The 17,736-nt window shown below is 45.7% G+C and overlaps 2 protein-coding genes across 3 annotated transcripts; one reads left to right on the top strand and one right to left on the bottom strand.

Moving 5' to 3' along the window:
* Positions 1–2,359: 2,359 nt before the first annotated feature.
* On the bottom strand, positions 2,360–3,695 carry NDUFB2 (NADH:ubiquinone oxidoreductase subunit B2). Its single transcript, XM_017804726.1, has 4 exons — positions 3,499–3,695; positions 3,252–3,399; positions 3,064–3,171; positions 2,360–2,447 (listed from the first exon to the last, which is right to left on the bottom strand). The coding sequence occupies exons 1-3, from the start codon at positions 3,669–3,671 to the stop codon at positions 3,097–3,099; spliced, it is 396 nt and encodes a 131-aa protein (XP_017660215.1). The 5' UTR covers positions 3,672–3,695; the 3' UTR covers positions 2,360–2,447; positions 3,064–3,096.
* Positions 3,696–3,883: 188 nt separating this feature from the next.
* On the top strand, positions 3,884–17,631 carry LOC108492413 (trichohyalin-like). Of its 2 annotated transcripts, XM_017804722.1 has the most exons (11): positions 3,884–4,622; positions 5,723–5,986; positions 6,549–6,637; positions 6,821–6,998; positions 8,129–8,357; positions 8,894–9,462; positions 10,365–10,506; positions 11,679–11,923; positions 13,467–13,630; positions 14,344–14,585; positions 15,405–17,631. In XM_017804722.1, the coding sequence occupies exons 1-11, from the start codon at positions 4,551–4,553 to the stop codon at positions 15,563–15,565; spliced, it is 2,355 nt and encodes a 784-aa protein (XP_017660211.1). In that variant the 5' UTR covers positions 3,884–4,550; the 3' UTR covers positions 15,566–17,631. The 2 variants fall into 2 exon arrangements, with proteins under 2 accessions (XP_017660211.1, XP_017660212.1); XM_017804723.1 differs by lacking the exon at positions 5,723–5,986.
* Positions 17,632–17,736: the final 105 nt, after the last annotated feature.

Here is a 17,736-nt window from a genome sequence, read left to right as displayed (position 1 = left end):
CACCCTAGTTGAAAAGAAAATCTATCTGAGTGTGTGGGAGTTCAGTGGAAAATTAGGAGAAGAAATGAAGCCCATCATCTGGGCATGGATGTTGGGTCTGGGGGGGGAAAATGGACCAAACTTGGGTGTTGGGTTATTTTGGGATGGTGGGGGGTTCCGAGGGCATAATTTAAATTAACTCTGTCTAAAATGTGTAAGTGCAATAAATGTGCTTTTTTATTCAAAGCTGTGAACCTTTAGGGGAAAAAAAAAAAAAGAAACAAAAAAAACTCAACCAAAAAAAAAGCACATCATTCCTTCATGAGCCTTGTGTCCTATCTGCCTCCCCTTCCTCCCCCCTTCTCCACACTTCTCAATTGACAGAAACCTGACAGTGGCCAACTTGCATGTGTTGGCAACCCAAATTAATGTTGCTGTTCTTCTGATCTCATTTGTTGGGACTGGGGAAAGTCCTGCCTCATACATCTTGCCACCCTTGAAATCCCTTTGGGATCCAGTGCTGACCTGTGCCTCTGGAGCAAGGTCTGCAACAATCCGGGATGCCAGAGCCAGCCCACCTGCGCCGTGGTCATCCTGACTCCAAGTGCAATGTTCTTCCTGGCCCTTTGTCCTCCAGTTGTTACACCCAGAATGAGGTGGGAGGGGAGTTGTGACCATCTCCCAGGGCTGGGCAGGTGACATTATTCTTGAACAATTGCAGAAATAATCAGCTATCATGCCTAATTGGATCCCTCTTCCCCTGTCCAAACACACATGCAGGCTGGCCACTGTTGCCTTCTGTGACTCTGCCTTGTTCTGCAGGAGCAGGTGTGGGTGTGTGTGATCTGTGGTGCATTACTTGCACTGTCTCTCTGTCTCACTTGAGCACAGGCTGCTTTTCCTAGATTAGGAAAGGGGCACGGGTCTCTTGGGGGTTCCCAGGAGAGGCACGATGCACTGAGCAATGACAGAAGGTGTAGCACTCAGTAGTTGGACCCTCTGGGGGAGTAAGGGAGGACTGGCTTGTTTAAAGTTTATAGATATCCAGATCTATATCCTTTAAACTTTATTATTTTTATATATAGTCAAGACAATGGCATTACCTCATAATACAGAGGCTTGTTTATGAGAGGCAAAGTATGTAGTAAGGAGAGGAAAGGGAAATTTATATACAGATTTAATTTCTTCTGTTTGTTTGTTCCTTAGTGCAATGAAATGTTTGACCCACCACTTTAAACTCTGTGCTAACACATTCCTTTCAGCTGTATTTTTTTTTGACCACCAGAGGTTTGCAAGGGGCTTATGACTGCAAAGTAGAAGGTCCAGTCTGGTTACTTAAAAAAAAAAAAAACAATTGTGTTAGTAGATTTCCATAGCTGCTTTTTAAAATCTACAATGGAGTAATTGTTTTGAAACTTGTATTTATTTTTTAATTCGTAACAAAACGTTTATTTTCGGTTTCCTGTTACGTAGGTCATGACAACTCCCTTTTGTTCCTTCTCAAGTTTCCCCTGTAATTGCCAATACAACTTATTTTTCTTGTTTGTTCCTTCCCCCTTTACTTTTGTTGTCCCTCCATTTGTACTTTGGAGTTTTTCTCATGTAAATTTGTACAATGGGAAATATTGTCCAGTTTGGTTAGAGAGCATGGAGACTTAAAACATATTAAAATTTGATAGCTGAATTCAGATTGAAGAAAACTATTTCTGTGTAAAGTTATTTAAAGAACTCTGTATTATATGAAAGGCAAAAAGTTCTATGTACTTGATGTGAATATGAGAATACTGCTATAATAAAGATTGACTGCATGGAAAAGTCTGAAGTAGATTGTTTATTGTGTCATGTTCAACTCCTCCTCTCCATGAAGTTGGAGAGGGGCAACTAAGGTAGTTAAGGGGAGTGAAAAAGTTACTCTAGGATGTAACTCTGGAAGGGAAAGAGAAGGAAAAAAATAAAATCAAGGGATGCCACCTCCCTTCAGCTTCCTTAAGGTGGACCACTGCCTCCTTGACTGCTGTGCTGAGCCCTAAGGCATTTTTACCTTTGCAAAGGGTTTTGCTTCACAAGGATTATTCTGGACTTTTATGTACTCCATGGTGATTCCCCATCACCCTGGGGAAAGCCTGGCACCAGCTGGTCTGGGTTCTCTTCTGGGTAAATTCCCCTGCTTCTGTGGCAACTTCCCTTCACTCTGTTATTGGTTATTTGACAGAGCTTTAATGATAAGACTGTTACCTACTATGCACTCACAGCCCTTATTTCTTGGGGTCAACACATTCTCTATCAAGCAGACATTACAGAAGCTCACATGGACTCAAGTACCCCACCTCTGAAGCCGCAGTGGTCATTCTCCAGAAATTCTACTAAAAAAAAAATACAATTTAGCTGAGACTTTGTTTACAGTTTTATTGAAATAAGGACCCAGGAGCCAAAACTTTGGTTCCAAGAGCCTCATTAGTTCCAGGGACCTGAAAGTAACAGAAGAGAATCCTGAGAACCTTTTCACCCATCCTTTTCCCACCACAAAGAGTAGAAGGACCCCCTCAACAGTGCCCATGCTGCCTTTGGCAGTAGTTGAAGCTGTTGGTTTTAGAGCTGTAATACGTGACGCAACAGCTTAAAAGACAGGGTAATTAAAGAACTGGAAACAAGCAAAAGCCTCAAATCTTTAAGGGGACATCTGGACAGATCTCTCTATAAACACAGAGAGCATGCCCTCAAGGTTAGGAAATGCTGGGTCTACAGAACAGCTTAAAGAAAATAATTTTGAACTGGTACCAGCTAAGGTACAACTCGTAAAAAACCAAGTTGTTTGCAGGTCTCGAGCACTCGGGCACCTGAGACAAGGCAGCGATGAACAGTGCAAACACCTGTGCCCTGTACCACAGAAACTGGGCACGTTTACACCTCGGGCAAACGCTTCCAGCAGTATTCCTACACCAATGCTCGAATACTCGCTGAGAGCGGGGCACCTCTGGCGGTGCCAGCAGGAGGCAGAGCCGGGCACGGTGCCCCGGGGCTGCACCGCAGCTCCGAAGGCAAAGCCCAGCCCGGGGCCGTGCTGGGGGGCGGCGGGAGCCGTACCCGTGTGCTGCCGGCCCCCGCGGCTGGACGCGCCTATTCCTCGTCGTCCGGAGGAATCCCGAGCTCCTCGTCCGTCCAGGCCGAAGCGTCGGGATACGGGAAGTGTCCCTGGGAGAGAGGCGCGGTCAGAGCGCGGCCGGGGCCCGACCCCGGCTCTCGCCCCCCCGCCGCCGCCACGCCGGACTCACCAGCACCATGTCCGAGCTGTGCCAGAAGTGCCAGAGGATCCAGAACCACATGAGGCCGCTGAGGAACTCGCTCCGGATCACCTGCGCCCGCGTCAGCTCCGGGACCTGCCGGTACCGCGGCGCGATGTGCACCCCGCCGCCGCCCGCGCTGCAGCACACGCAGGGCCCCGCCTCAGTACGGGCCCCGCCGGCAACCCCCCGAGCCCGCCCCGCTCCCCCGGCACCCCCCCAAACCCGCCCCGCTCACCGCCGCCGCCCCGGCGCGGCCACCCCGGCCCGCAGCAGCCGCGCCGCCGCCGCCCGGCCCAGCGCCGCCACCACCATGTCCGTGCCCAATGTCACCCGCACGGCCCAGCAACAGCCGCACCCATTGGAGCCGCCGCCGCCTTCCGGGGCGGGGACACCGCGGGGCGGGGACATCCCGGGGCTCGGAGGCTCCGAGGCGCACAGGGATATAGCGCCGCTGTCCCCGCACACCTGCCCTGCCCAGCCCTGCCCAGCACTGCCCAGCACTGCCCAGCACTGCCCAGCACTCGGGAGCGGCGCGGCGGCACGAACCGGGGGCTGCCAGTGAGTCCCAGAAGTTGCCGTCGCCCACGGAGGTCGAAGAGCGGGGAAACTTCCCCGGCCAAATCGCCGCTTTTGGGGCTTGGGGAGAAGGCGGCGCCGGCTGCTGGTCTCTAAGGAAGGGGCTAAAAGGAGTCAGGCGGCCGTGTGTCCATCCCTGGGCGCCCGGGGTGGTCCAGCCCGCGGAGTGCGGTTGCGTAGCAACGGGGCACGCGCGCGGTGTCTCCCGCCCTGGCGGGGCCGGGATGCGGGGATTCACTCTCGGTGTCGGGATGTAGCCTTAAGCGTTCCTGAAGGGGCGGTAGCCCTGAAGGAGCACCAGGTGCAGAGCCTCTTCCCGCCCCGTGGCCCGGCAGTGGGAGCGCAGAGGCGATTTCCGGGGCTCCTCAGCACAGATACACCTAATAAAGAATTCCCACCTGTCCCGCCTCAGCGAAAGTCCGCCCGTGTGAGGGGCTTTTGTTGTTTCCTTTTTCCCCTTCCCATAGGTGTTGCAGTGGTCAGTGCTCACTCGGCAGCGTCCCTGGAGCTGCAGCCTGGGTTCGATCCCTGTGCCTTGGGAACGTGGCATTGGAAGAACCAGTCTGCCAGTGGGTGTATCTATTGGAGGTCCGTTGGGTGTATCTGGTTGGAGGAATTCTGCCAACTTCTTGTGGAGAACCAGTTTCATTCAGTAGTACGTGTGGTATGCCTCCTGGGACATCCAGGTGATCCCAAAAGAAGCAAAAAATAATGGAGAAAGTAGCCAGACTATCAGAGGGGTCCTTTCAAGGAATCAGACTCCCCCCTACTCCTCCTGACAAGGTATGCTGCTAATGTAAGATTGGTCCATACTTGTTAGTTCCTTCTGAATCTTTATTGGATGACGTTTAACAAAGGTGAACCGGGGAAGAGTTTCTGTGACCCTCTGAAAGAGTAACTTTGTTTTACCTAGCAGCTTGTGAACAGAGGAGTCTGTGGATAAAGATTTTAAATAGGTTTGGCATCTCTGTGCCAGGCTGCACCTGACATCCCAAGTTGGCATATCTAGCCTTCCAGTTGTATATTACCTGTACCTTGAATCACTGCTTGGGAGGAAAGACAGTGCTTTGTGTAGCCCCTGAGCAAAAGGCATCGTCGCCAACACTTGGAGTCAAATTTGGGTATACCTTGCTCTGGCTCCATTTACTTTTACAGGGAAAGATTTGCCTGTGAAGTGATTTCATTGAACTTTACAGACCAGCACTTGAAAGGATGTGTTTCTGACAGGTGCGGGGTGAAGGTCCCAAGGAGAGAACAAACGCCTCACTCAGGTTTTCCATTTTCCTTGCTCGTGACTGTACAGCCTTGCCTACAGCCAGTGGACCCCGATTCACAGATTTTGGTGTTGTTTTATCCTTCACCTTGAGTGAAGGATATTAAACACTGTATTTTAAATAAGTAACATAATCTCGTTTTGTTAACATCCCAAACAGCTGACATCCTCAGCTGAAAGAGCAGTGGACATCTTTGTAGTTAAGCGATTTTAATTTCCTTGCTCATCTGAGCCTCAGAACAGCCCTAATGCGTTTTCAGCAACAGTTAACAGAGCAAACTCTTCAATCTTTGTTTTTACTTAACATGTGATCAATGCAAAAACATTCTGCAACATGCTCCATACCAAGTTTATGTTTTTCCATAAAAGCTGAACGCTTTGATATAAGGTTCACAGTTTTATTGTCAACTCTACCTTCCAACTGCCTCGTATTTTGTCTTTCTGCCTTCTCATTGTCCCTGGCATGTTGTTCCCTGTGTCACCATTCTCAAACATTTCGTGTTTTTCATCTTGCTCGGGCCAGATGTCTCCACTGCTGCCTTTGACTTACAGAGGCATCTTTGTCTCCCTAGACTCAACCCCCACCTCCTTCATTCTTCTTTGACTTCAGGTCCTTTCACTGACCTTTCAGCTCTTGCTGGCTTGGGGAGCTTGGACAGCTGCAATGCACACGTGGCCACTGCTGCTCACGCTGCTGTTGGAGAGCCAGGGGCAGAGGGCCTGGGAGGGAGCCAGCAAGATTGATGTGCCTGCATTGCTGAGGAGTACCTGCTCCTGGGGATGGGAGAGGCAGCTCCAGGACCCCCACCCTCCCTCTCTTCTGCTGCCTGTCTCCGAGCTGTGCCTTGTCCTGAGAAATGGGTGTCTTTTCCAGGTTCAAAGCTCTTTACTAAAATCAGTTAACTAAAAGGTGTAAGGATTAGTAAGAAAGTAAAACTATTCCAATTTAAGAATTGTAAGAAAGTAAAACTATTCTGATTCAAGAATTGCATACCTAGTGCCTCCTTCACAGTAGAATAAAACTGTTATAGGATCTGAAATGGGCCAAAATGGACACCGACAATAGTGTCCTTGAAATGACACGTTGTCCTTTGAACAGCATATCTCATACTGACTGAAGAAACAGTGATACCCCTGCTACATACCTAGCAGATGATTAGAAACCAGGTGCAACACAAGGGGGGGGGGTGTTTATCATATAATTCTTATGTTTTATTTTTTAATATTTCTTCTTTCCAAAATTGATTTCTCAAAATCAAAACCGTTTGTGGTGAACTTACAGATAAGCAGCATAGTACTACAAGATATGGTGGAAGAATTATAGAGAGAAGTAATGTACTGAAAGTAAACTTTATGAACAATATTCCAGTTTAAGGATGTAAGTGTTCAAAAATCATGCTCATTTTCTGCTTCCATCTCATCCTTCCCCCTTCCAGGTAAGCTCCAGGTCCATCTCACATGTCCAGTGTTGTCACACTAATAAAGATTCCCATGGCTCTCTGCTGCCAAGATGTCCAATGACATAGTAAGTTCAAAATCTGTAGATGAGCTACTGGAAAAGCAGAGAAGAGAAAAGCTGGGAATCAAAGACAGTTATTGCAGGGTGAGGGGTGTGCTCCATATTGATTTAGTTTGTTTTTATTGCAGTAAGTTACAGAAGTTCTGTTGCCAAGGTCTTTATTACTTCTTGTATTTTTGTTTTCCACAGCCTTCCTGTTTGCGCATGGAACCCAGGTCCTCTTTGTGCACCCTTGATATCCTCAGCAAAGAGTAATTTCATTGGTTCATCCCCAGAGGTGTCCAGTTTAGTGAGGGGGGCCCGTGTGTTGGCAAGGAGAGAAACTGATGGCTATTACTACCTGGGCCACATTGCCCAAGAGGTGAAGGTAACTATTTATTGGGAACTGTGCTGCAAGGACATCTGTGGGTTTTTTCCCTATTGTCCTCATTCCTCACCAGTCACGTGCCCTTGTTGTGGGGTGGCTCTCCTGTGATACAGTGCACTTCACAACCACTGTTGTCTCCCCACATCCTATTTTAATCTGTTACCTGATCACCTGATGCTGACTGGCTGTTTACTGTGAGGAACCCTGCAAGAAAAAGGAGCCTGGAGATCAATCCATTTTTGTAGTTATAATAAGGTTTTATTCAGAAACAAACAGAACAGGTCCCTTATCCCTATTGTCTACTTTTGCCCAGTCTAGCAGTAAAGTCAGTTAGCTAAATAGCAACTAGTAATCCAAAATGTCTGTCTCCAGGTTTCAATTCCTCTTTACCAAACTGAGAGCTTTCCTCATTCTCTCCCATCTATCTTTTGGAAATTGCGGGGTGATTTTGGATGCCAGACAGAAAATTGCCCTGCAGGCTTTCTTTTAAAACCCAGTTCATTTTGCTGTTTGCAGGTTATTTAACTGAACTTTGATGCTAGTGCAGGTGAGGATGTCTGTAAGCTCCAGCGTGGGGTGGAACAGATGGGGACAGTTACAGGCACGAGTGGCATGACTGGAGTAGGAGCTGAAAGTATTATTTGTGTAAGTGCACTCACAGATCTGCAAACAAGGCTGAGATTTCAGTAGTAGATCTTCCCCACACCCACTGCTGAAGGCTTAAATTAAAACATTTCAATTTTTGACAGTTGTGATATTTTACTGGTTTGTTACCCTTCTGATTGCTATGTAGACAACTGCATCATGCACAGCAATTTCTTTTGGCTACTCATTTTCTTATGGGAGGTTTTCCTGGTAAAGTTCTGCCTTAGCACGCTAATTGTGTTCTTACTAAAATCTAAATCCAAAGGAAGAGAAAGGCTGTCAGCCCCTTAAACCCCAGCGTTTTATTTACTTTTAAATCCAATATGGACGCAGTGCAGTGAAAAATCTGGTAGAAGAGGAAAGCTGCATTTCCAGATCACGTCCTGCTTCCCGGGATTACTGCCACTTCCCTCTTAGCACTTAATGTTTGGCCGTTAATTGGACCCAGATGTCTGCCTTGCAAACCGCATGTTTTACTCTTGTAGGGCTCCAGGGAACGCTTTGTAATTGAGTTTGACAAAAGTCGTGCTCGGAAAGGCAAGGTACAGCTCCGCCTGCAGGAAACGCCTCTCTACGACATTCTCCACTACGAGGATGCCAGGAGACGGCGTCTGGCTCCGGGAGACAGGGTCTTGGCACCGTGGGAGGCTAGAGCTGAACGTTTTGGCCCCGGCACTGTGCTGAAGGTTGTGGAGAGCAAGGAGGCACATTTAGGTGCGGGGTGTTTTGGTTTTCTTCGTAGCGCTGGACTCACCACGGGGGCTGGTCACTGTACGGGGAAGGGAACAGTCTCCATCCCGGAGAGTTCCCCACCTGCTGCTTGGGTTCTCTTCGCTGTATTCGTGTTGTTGACACTAAGCAGCCTGTTCTTTTTCAGTGTCCGAATTAATGCAGCTCCTAGAATGTGTGTTTGCTTTGTTCTGTAACTGAAAACTTCTTAAAATATTGGGGGTTGGGCAACACAAAGCAAAAAATGTTCCTGGCCCTCATGAGTATTCACCTGATTATCTGTTAGCCTAGTTTCCTGCTATTTTAGGGTAAAACCCTGCCTCACTGTGACAAGTGAGAATTTTGTTGTCTCCTGTCTCCTCATAGGAAGTTCAAAAGAAGGTCAGATTTTAAACCTATAAAGAAAAAAGATCATAGAAGTTGTTACAAAATTATCTGAAACATGAGTCGTTACTTTTAACTGCAGCTTTCTGCTGCTAATACATTATTTGCCTTTTTGTTTTTGTTTTTGATAAGCACAGCACACAACAGAAGTGGAGTGCTTGTGAATTTCTGGAATGGGCAGACCAAGGAGGTGTCTTCTGACCAAGCTCTGCAGATTCCTCTGCCCTTAAGCGAACGGATCATCCTAGAACTGCAGATGCCTTTAGCAGCCAGGCAGATGGTGGTAGATTCAAGCTTACACTACCCATACATTGTGACACCGGGTTATAGAGCCTCAGGCCACTACAGACTGGGTCACTCAGACCTGGACTGCTGGCCAGGGGGTCTGTACTCAGCTCATCTATGTGCTAAGTGCAGCTGGGAGTGTACCTCGCTCCCCCGGTGCTGCCTGGCAGCCTGGGAACCCACGCGGCCTGTAGGGTGCAAAGTGCAGCAGGAAAATGCCTTCATCCCAGGAACAGGCTTGGCTGAAGAAGTACTCAGCAAGAAAATAGAAGAGGAACTGTCTGAACTGAGAATTACATCTTCAGAAAGTGTTTCCAGAGAGGAAGAGAAAAAGGAAGAGACGAGATTAGAGACAGAAAATGTTCCAAAAGACGTTTGGTCTTGTTTGGAAGAGGACAATGAGTTTATAGAACCTAAGAAGGTAAAAAATGTTTCACTCTGGCTTTTCTGTCACTATGTGGTCTGCTATTTTTATAAATTTGCTTTGTTACCTGAAGTTTACTGCCCTTGGTACCAAAAACTTACTAGAGGTTTTAGGCCTGGCCCCTATATATGCCTGCTAAAGAATGGAGAGACTTTGCACTGTCTTCCTGATCCTTTGACCAGGGAAAGAGTTATAAGCTGTCATTGTCCCTGGCTGGAGCAGGCTTCTAGAATCTCTTCCATGGATGCAGAATATAAGTGTTGCATAGCCCAGTTTCTCTACATCCTGCTTCTGTATGAAGGAGGTAAAGGCAGAAAAAAGTGTCAGACAGAAGACTTGGCACTGGATAAGGATTAAAGTGAGGGTTGCTCCACACCAAGACAGTCTCTTACATAATTCTATTAAGGTACTTCTCCACCCTGTTAGATGTGTCCCCTCTCTCAATCAAAGACCATAAGAGGCTTAAGTTATCCTCAGCAGTTGACTTGGTGCTTGTGAACAGGGCGAGGATCAGTAAGGAGGAGGTTCATGTGCACCAGCTATTGCCGAGCTTATCTCTGCAAGGGTTAGAATCCTGATTTCTGGCAGGTGCCAGAAACAGGACTGTCTTTCAACCAGAGGTCCTCTGGCCTGATCTCTTTTTTTACCAGTTTAGACCCTTCCAAGCAGAAGTACTGCCAGTTTTAGGTCATTTGGAGGTGTAGACAAACCCACAAAGTGATCGGAAATTACTCTACCTAAGAGTTGTTTCTTTAGTAAAGAACTCCCCCGGGGTTTGTCTTTTTTGATTTTCTTAAACTTCAGTTACAACTTAGAATCTTCTGCTGCAAGTTCATGAAACTAATCTATTCTTTTCCTTATCAGGTCTGGATTATGAATGCATTTCTTGTTATTTCTAGGGTGCTCAGAGGGAGATGGCTCGTGCTATGGTTGATACCGCCGTTAACACAGACAGCTGGTTAATGGAGACAGATCACAAGGAGGAACCAGAGAGCAGGCAGCAGGATGCTGAAACTGAAGCTCATTTTAAACACGAGCATGGTAGTGGAACTGTAGCTCTTTTACCCAAATGTAACACTTGCCACACAATATCACTGCAGCAGGTCATGGTGTCTAAGATCTGTTGCCATAAATCTTGATGCTTCAAAAGGAAATGCCATAATACCATGCTGTGACTATGGCCATCATTATGTAGTATATTTATATGTAGGTATTAATAGTGCTTTAGCTTGAGAAGTTGTTCATCGTCTCAAGGTGAAAGAATTTTCAGATGGAAATCAGGTTTTTTTGGCTTTTACAGCTACTGCACTAGCAGCTTTTGGGTTTTCTTAAACTTTATCATAACACCCAGTATAAATACTATTTATTATAAAATGTCTTTACTTTACAAATTAATCTGTAGCATTAACTATTACTGTCTATAGCAAAAAAATTTCACCAGGACTGTTCTGCAGAACACTTCTCTTATCTGTACTGAAAACTGTTGCTTGTCATTGAGTAACCTTTTGTTCCCTTAACATCCAAAAGGGGCTGGATCACAATTTTAATCCAAGTGTTGCTGTTCTCATTTTTAGTTTTGTGACAATGGCAGGCATTTAAGTGAGGATTCTGAAAGCCTAAAGCTTTCTCTGTTGTTGCTTTGTGACACTGCTGGTAGAGGGAGAATGAACAGTCACACAGGGGTGCACGTTTCCTCCCAGCTGGTGTTCCAGCATCGTTCCATGCAGCAGCTGCCACTCAGGTCCGTACTGTCTTTAGCAGAAGGGTGTGAGCAAACTCTGCTCATGTTCTCAGCTACCCAAAAGCTGTGTTAGCACAGCATTGTGCCCAAGCTAATGTCTCCTGTCTCTCAGCAGGATGTACAGCTCAGGCTTTGCCCCATCAAGAGATTTATCATTTTCACTCAGAGCAGAGCAGCCCATGTCTGTGAAATACCACATAAACAATCTCTTAGCTTGAGTAGCTGTAAGTGCAGTCAAAAGTCCTGTGTTACCAGGCAAAACTCTTCCCTGACTGCAATAGCAAGCTTGTTTCTGGAAAGAAGCTGGGACCTGTTTTGTGAAGTCTAGAAATTTTCCCTCAGAGGAAAATGTTATAAAAGTCTTTCTTACTTGAATATATTTTATACGAGAAGACCTTTTGTTCTTTCAACTTGCTTTCTTTTTATAAGCTTCCTATATTCTCATATGTCCTTGCCCTAATTTATTTGCAAGGTCTTTTTGAGTCCAGAGTGGCAGAAGCTCCAGTCCAGCATTCCCCAAGGAGCCCTTCCCTGGGAACCAGTGCTTTGGTTCCTTTCAGGCGCCAAAGCTTCTTTGACCAAGTGAATCAATCGCTAGAGAAAGACAGCCTGACCATCGGATCAGCTCTGCGTGTACAGAGACCACACAGTACCACCAATGTGCTGGCTAGGAGATCCACAAAACTTCTAAACCTTCTAAAACACAAAAGCATTACAGTAAGTATTTGGTCCAAGCCAGATTTAGCTCTCCCAGAATCAGGAGATTTGTTTATGTCGTGTGAGAATGTTCTTTCCTTTGATCTCCTGCAGAGGTTTTTGCTGCAACAAAAATTATGCCTATGTAGAATAATGGTTATGCATAAATAGAATCTTAAGGATTCCACTTGGGAATCCATGTTGTACAGGGCAGGGCACTTCTGGTATTTTTACTCAGCACTTTTGATAGAGTTTTTTTTTATTTTAGATCTAATCTTTTCTAAATAAAACTCTCTGCCAGCTCTACTAGACAGCAAAAATCTTATTCCTCTTTTACACATACTGAAACCAAAAAAGAGAAAGTCTGGATAGTCAGCTGAATCCCACAGCAGAGAGTGCATGTCAGGGCTGAGGTGCAACTTTGTCTCCTAAACCTTAGGCCAGTACTGTACCTGTTGGAAAACACCATTTTTTCACCTCCCACCTATAAAACACCTTTGATTCTCTCTTTGATCTCTCCCTCTGTATGTCATTAAACACAAACACCCACAAGGTACATTTTTTTGCAAGGAATAGCAATACACTGGAGAACAAAGCTGTTTACAGCCCCTGGGAAGCCATACAGATCAATGTGTTAAGAGAAACCCATCAAAATGCTACGTGAGACTGGCAGGACCTTATTTGAAGGTCCTGTAGTGTTTTGTAGCTTGTGATATTAGAGTTGTCCACAGGAAATAACTGGAGAGGTGGCATTGTGTTTGCAGAGGAGCAGCTAACAGCAGGAACATGCTAACTGCAGCTGGGAATAGGAGGAAGGAGAGGAAAATATTCTGTGGAAATTCTGTTCCAGCCCTAAACAGCTCTAGGAATGTAAACTTGAATGCATGTCTGAAGTTTTGGTGGTGTTTCCTTGCTCCTTCCCTCATACAGGGCACTGTAGGGAGTACAAAAGAAAGAAACAGTTCACTCTGGCTATGAAAAGGAGCCTTGTAGGTGCTCCTTCATATCCTTGCACAGCACGGTGCATTTAAAAACACAAATTAGCAGCATTGCCCAGCATTGTAATGCAGCCACTAGTGAAGAACACATCAAGACTGCTTGAGCATAAGTAGAAATCTCAGACAACAGGTGAAGAGTTGCTACACCCGCAGAGAACTCCGGGAATATTTTGTGTTTGGCCAGAGGGGGGCAGGTATTTCTCTTTCTGATAAAATCTAATGAGGAATATGTAATATGATTTGTGGTCAGAACCTGGGTTTTCCATCCAAACACAAAACTGACACAAAGACTGGGCAGTTTTAAGCATTGGCTCAACGCCAGAACATCCAGAACATTGGATTTTCAGGCGCCCCTTGGTTGGTTAAGCCTAATGTTTTCTATAGGTTTTAGCATCATCCTCAGTGTGTTCATGGGTGGGGAGCAACTTCAGTATTCATGGGCCAGTGTAGCTTCCAGACCTCGAGTGACATAAGAACTAAGCTGTTCTGGTTTTGTGTGTTTACAGTTTGCATTAGAAAAATACACTGATGGGATTAAGGGTTTGGTTTGGCTTTTTTCCTCTTAGAAATCAATCCTTAATGGTGCATCTCAGGAGAGATGGAAAGAGATGGGCTTCGACAGAGCCAAGACTGAGCACAAAAGGAGGAAAGAGGAACAGAGGCAGCTGAAAAGGGAGCAGCAGCATGAGGCAGATGGCATCCAGCACCAGCTGCACAAGGACAACCAGAGGTGATGCCTGGGAACTTACTGCTTTTTGTGGTAGATGCTGGAAGGTTGGTAACATCTGCTCCTTGGTGCTCTCCTTCAGTTTCTGAACATCACACACTGTGCTTTATGACAGACTCTGCAGAGGGGTCACAGTGGTTCCCTAGTGGGAATAAAAGTTGACTCTTGAGGTTTGTGGAGCGGGTACACGTGGACCCCGTAGCCTTTAGCGTTACCTCCAAGGGCAAATTCCCTTTGATCTTGTTCTCAGACAAAAGATCCTTTGGCCTCTCAAATCCTTGCTCTCTGGCCCACAGTCCACTTAAGCTGAGCAGGACCTTGCATTACCCCCATGCCCCACTTCTTGCCTTCTCCTCTGTTGCCTCAGTGGCTCCACCAGCAGCACACAGCCACCCGGTTGTCTGGATCAGTCCTACAGCCCTGTCTGCACAGTTGTTTCCTTGATTCCTGGTCTTCAGGGCCAACAACATTTGGCCACACCAGGTTTATGTAGTCAGATGGACAGATGACTGCAGTTAGCTGACATCAGGTACCAGCCCATTTGGGAGTTTTGCTATCTCTGTTTTGGACACAGGTTTAACCCTCATAACCTAACAAAGGGTCCTGGAATATTAACTAAGCACACATTGCCAGAATATCTGCTTTATGTCTCATGTACTGTCTTTTTTATTGCTCTTTCTTTATGAGAAATTCGAGAAATTTTGTTTTGGAAACAGGCAACAGTTGCGTCAGAGAACATTGCAAGGGCTGGAGAAACAGCTGGAGCACAAAGAGAGAGCTTTGCAGCACATGGCACTGCTCCAGGCTGCTGGGGCTGAGAGGAGCAGGAAGGAATCCTCCTTTCAAGAGGAGGGGAAGAGGAAGGCAAGTCAGAGGCTTCAGTTCTTAAAGACACAGCGTTCACAGAGAGAGGAGTTGCAGGCAGAATGCAATGAAAGGAGCTTTGAAAGAAAAGCTGGTAAGGGCAATTCCAGGAATTATTTTTCCTTTTGCTGTGTTTCCAGCAGCGGCACTATCTGGAGTATTTGTCTTTCTCCTGTTTTATATCCAATAAAACTATATTTAGGGATTTAAAAAAGGGTAACATTTTTTTGACATGTGTATAAAGATGAAAGATGGGAAGTAACATTCTCCATCTCTGCCATAAAAGGAGTCTTTCTGCATGCAAGGAATGAATATCTATATATTATACCCATTTCTGACTTCTACCATAGAATCACAGAGCCATAGTATGATTAGGGACCTTAAAAGTCATCTAGGTCCAACCCCCTTACCATGGGCAGGGACATCTTCCACTAGACCAGGCTGCTCAGAACCCTCTCCAACCTGGCCTTGAACACTTTCAGGGATGGGGCATCCACAACTTTTCTGGGCAACCTGTTCCAGTGCCTCACCACCCTCACAGTAAAGAATTTCTTCCTCATATCTAATCTAAACTTACTCTCAGTTTAAAGCCACTCCCCCTTGTCCTATTACTACAAGCCCTTGTAAAAAGTCCCTCTCCAGCTCTCTTGTAGTCCCTTCAAGCACTGGAAGGTGCTCTAAGATCTCCCCAGGGCCTTCTCTTCTCCAGGCTGAAAAACCCCAATTCTCTCAGCCTGTCTCCATAGCAGAGGTGCTCCTGCTCTCTGGGCATCTTTGTCACCCTCCTCTGGATTTTGCTCCAGGAGGTCCCTGTCCTTCTTATGTTGGGGGGCTCAGAGCTGGACACAGATGAAAACTGAGGATGAAATTTGGCGTGAAAGCTGACTGTACAATTGTAAATATCTTTATGTAGGAGTTTCTGAGGAGTTTCTGCAGTCACAGCAGGAAATGTTGGAACAAGAACCACGGGAGCAGGACAAGCAACAAAAACAGCACCAGGCTGCCAAAGTGAGAGTGTTCCAGAGCAGAGACCGAAGATCGGAAGATGGAAAAAGAAGACCAAAAAACCCGTGACCTCCAGCAGTACCTCGGAGAACAGTCCCTTTTGCTGCTTCGGGCATCCCTGCTAGTGTAAGGAAGCTGCCGAGTAGGGGAGAGGCCCTCGAGCAGTTCACACACCTGGTCTTTGTCTTGTAGGTGTGACTCAGTGTGCTACAGTTGTGACAAGTGGAATTACAATTCCCGGAGAGGTCTTTAATCTCTCTTTCATTGCAGCCAGAGTGCATGTCCACTGCTCTGTGCTTTACATGCCTTTCTTTCTGGAGTTACTATTCTGGTTCACCAGCCTGGGCCTCAGGTAAGTACAGATCTTCTACTGTCAGGGTGTAGGTACTGCTTGAGATGTGTTGGCCACTCCTTTAGAGGAGGAATGACTTTTAGAAGCCCAAAATAGAAAGTGGTGTGGGGGGTTTTGTTTGGTTGGTTTTTGTTTGGTTTTTTTAATGACAAGCTCCCCTTTCTAGGCACTGTGATGACAAAAAGGTCTGATCTGTGAAATAACTGTCTTTGGAGAGTCACCAAACCCAACGGTGGGCTTGGGTTTCTGTTTGGCCTACAGTCTCACTGGCAGGCTGGCAGTCTCCAAAGCGGGTCAGAAAGATGCTCGGATACCTTTTCAGGTAGGGCCCTTGCTTATGACAACCACACCTTTTGCTCTTTGTGAATAAATGAAGAGAATGTTACAAAGACAAATGAACTGGTAAATTGATGGTTAACAAAATACAGTGGCTGTGTCACAGGGAATGCTATTATCAGCTCTGGGTAACCAGAAATGTACCTGTTCTTTTCAGATGGGTATTTAGGGAAGGAGAATGGACGTGGCACAGTTTATTTGCTGGAACACTCAGGGCTATGTGGAAGTATGTTCTTATCTTACACAGAATTATGCTAAAATAAATACAATATATGTGATACCTTGTTTCGAGTAATGCCTGGAACCAAACTAGATACAAAATTTAAATGTTGTTGCCTGACATTCTGTGTACACTTAGAAACATGTTGCACGTTTTGTGGCACGCTGCTCAACAAAAAGTGTGACTATAAAAATGTATGTCTTTTGCAAGAATACAGCACAAGTGATAATTGCAGTTCCTTAAGAAAAAAAAAAAAAAGTAAAATTAAGAAAACTTGTAAAAGGGAGCTCCTTTGAAATCCTGCCAGCAGTTTCTTAGAAGTAAGTCTCAGACTGCATTCCTCTATGGATAATGGAGAGGCTATGCCTTCAGCTTTCCCTTAAAAAGACAAAGTTAAGTCTCTCATCCAGATGTTTACAAACTATTCGGAAGCCTTAATAGCTGAAAGGGGTATTTTTAAACTTTAGGATCCATAATATGCCATCCTCAGATTTTTGGGTATTTTTTAAAAAAAGGGGAAAGGAAGAATGATCCTAAATACCAGGTGAGGGCTTTGACATTTTGTTTGTTTAACTTAAGGTCTGGAAAAAATATAACTGCATGTTATGGAAACTGCATGTGATGCACAGTTTTGCATTTCAGACATGGAATTCCGTCATTTGGTTTACACTCTGTTTAGGCTCTGGAAAAGTTGGCTGGAAGTTGCTCAGCAGGAACAGGGGTGGTTGTGCCCAAGACCTGCATAACTTATGGACGAGGCCCAGGCTGTGCCTGGCACCTCTATCCCGAGCCAAGTGGAAAGGGAAGAGGGCACATGCCCCACTGATGGAAAGTGGGTGCTGGCAGTGCATGGAGATTTTCTTTAGTGTATTGCTTTGGCGTTGCTTGCTTTTCTTCTTGTTTGAGTTCTCTTCTACATAAAATCATGTGCTAGTCAGGACAATGGTGTGCCTACTTATGACTTTAGGTCTAACTAGACTTAGAGAAACAAGTCTAAAGCTTAAAAGATACTAAACTCTACTGCTGTTTCTATCCTTAAGCACTTGGAAATAGAATATGCAGTGATTAAAGGAAAGTACGTGAAATATATTGAGCTGAACCTAAACTTATTTTTCAGACTTCATTTATGTGCCATTAACCTTTACTTTATAATCACCATAAAACAGCAGATTGTCTGCTTATGTACTTTCTCTTCATTGCTTAACTATCTGAGAACAGACCACTGCAGAGAGCCTGCACTACTGCTATTTCACATATGGTATATCTGGGAATATATTTAATATCACAGTATTTCCAATCATTCATAGACTGTATTTCTCACTATTAAAATGC

This window comes from Lepidothrix coronata, unplaced genomic scaffold (assembly GCF_001604755.1).
Source record: "Lepidothrix coronata isolate B3197 unplaced genomic scaffold, Lepidothrix_coronata-1.0 Scaffold10, whole genome shotgun sequence".
Taxonomy (NCBI): Eukaryota; Metazoa; Chordata; class Aves; order Passeriformes; family Pipridae; genus Lepidothrix; species Lepidothrix coronata.
The sequence above is the reverse complement of the archived record's forward strand: the minus strand, read 5'-3'. Positions and strand labels throughout refer to the sequence as shown.

What these genes read in the sequence shown, in the direction of transcription:
- LOC108492413 (XM_017804722.1), top strand. Translation starts at nt 4,551, where the DNA reads ATGGAGAAAGTAGCCAGACTATCAGAGGGGTCCTTTCAAGGAATCAGA. An exon ending in AGTTTATAGAACCTAAGAAG is followed by an intron (nt 9,463 to 10,364) that starts GTAAAAAATGTT and finishes TGTTATTTCTAG; the next exon opens with GGTGCTCAGAGGGAGATGGC. An exon ending in TCATTTTAAACACGAGCATG is followed by an intron (nt 10,507 to 11,678) that starts GTAGTGGAACTG and finishes TTTATTTGCAAG; the next exon opens with GTCTTTTTGAGTCCAGAGTG.
- NDUFB2 (XM_017804726.1), bottom strand. Translation starts at nt 3,671, where the DNA reads ATGTCCCCGCCCCGCGGTGTCCCCGCCCCGGAAGGCGGCGGCGGCTCC. An exon ending in GCCGCGCCGGGGCGGCGGCG is followed by an intron (nt 3,400 to 3,498) that starts GTGAGCGGGGCG and finishes CGTGTGCTGCAG; the next exon opens with CGCGGGCGGCGGCGGGGTGC. An exon ending in ACAGCTCGGACATGGTGCTG is followed by an intron (nt 3,172 to 3,251) that starts GTGAGTCCGGCG and finishes CCTCTCTCCCAG; the next exon opens with GGACACTTCCCGTATCCCGA.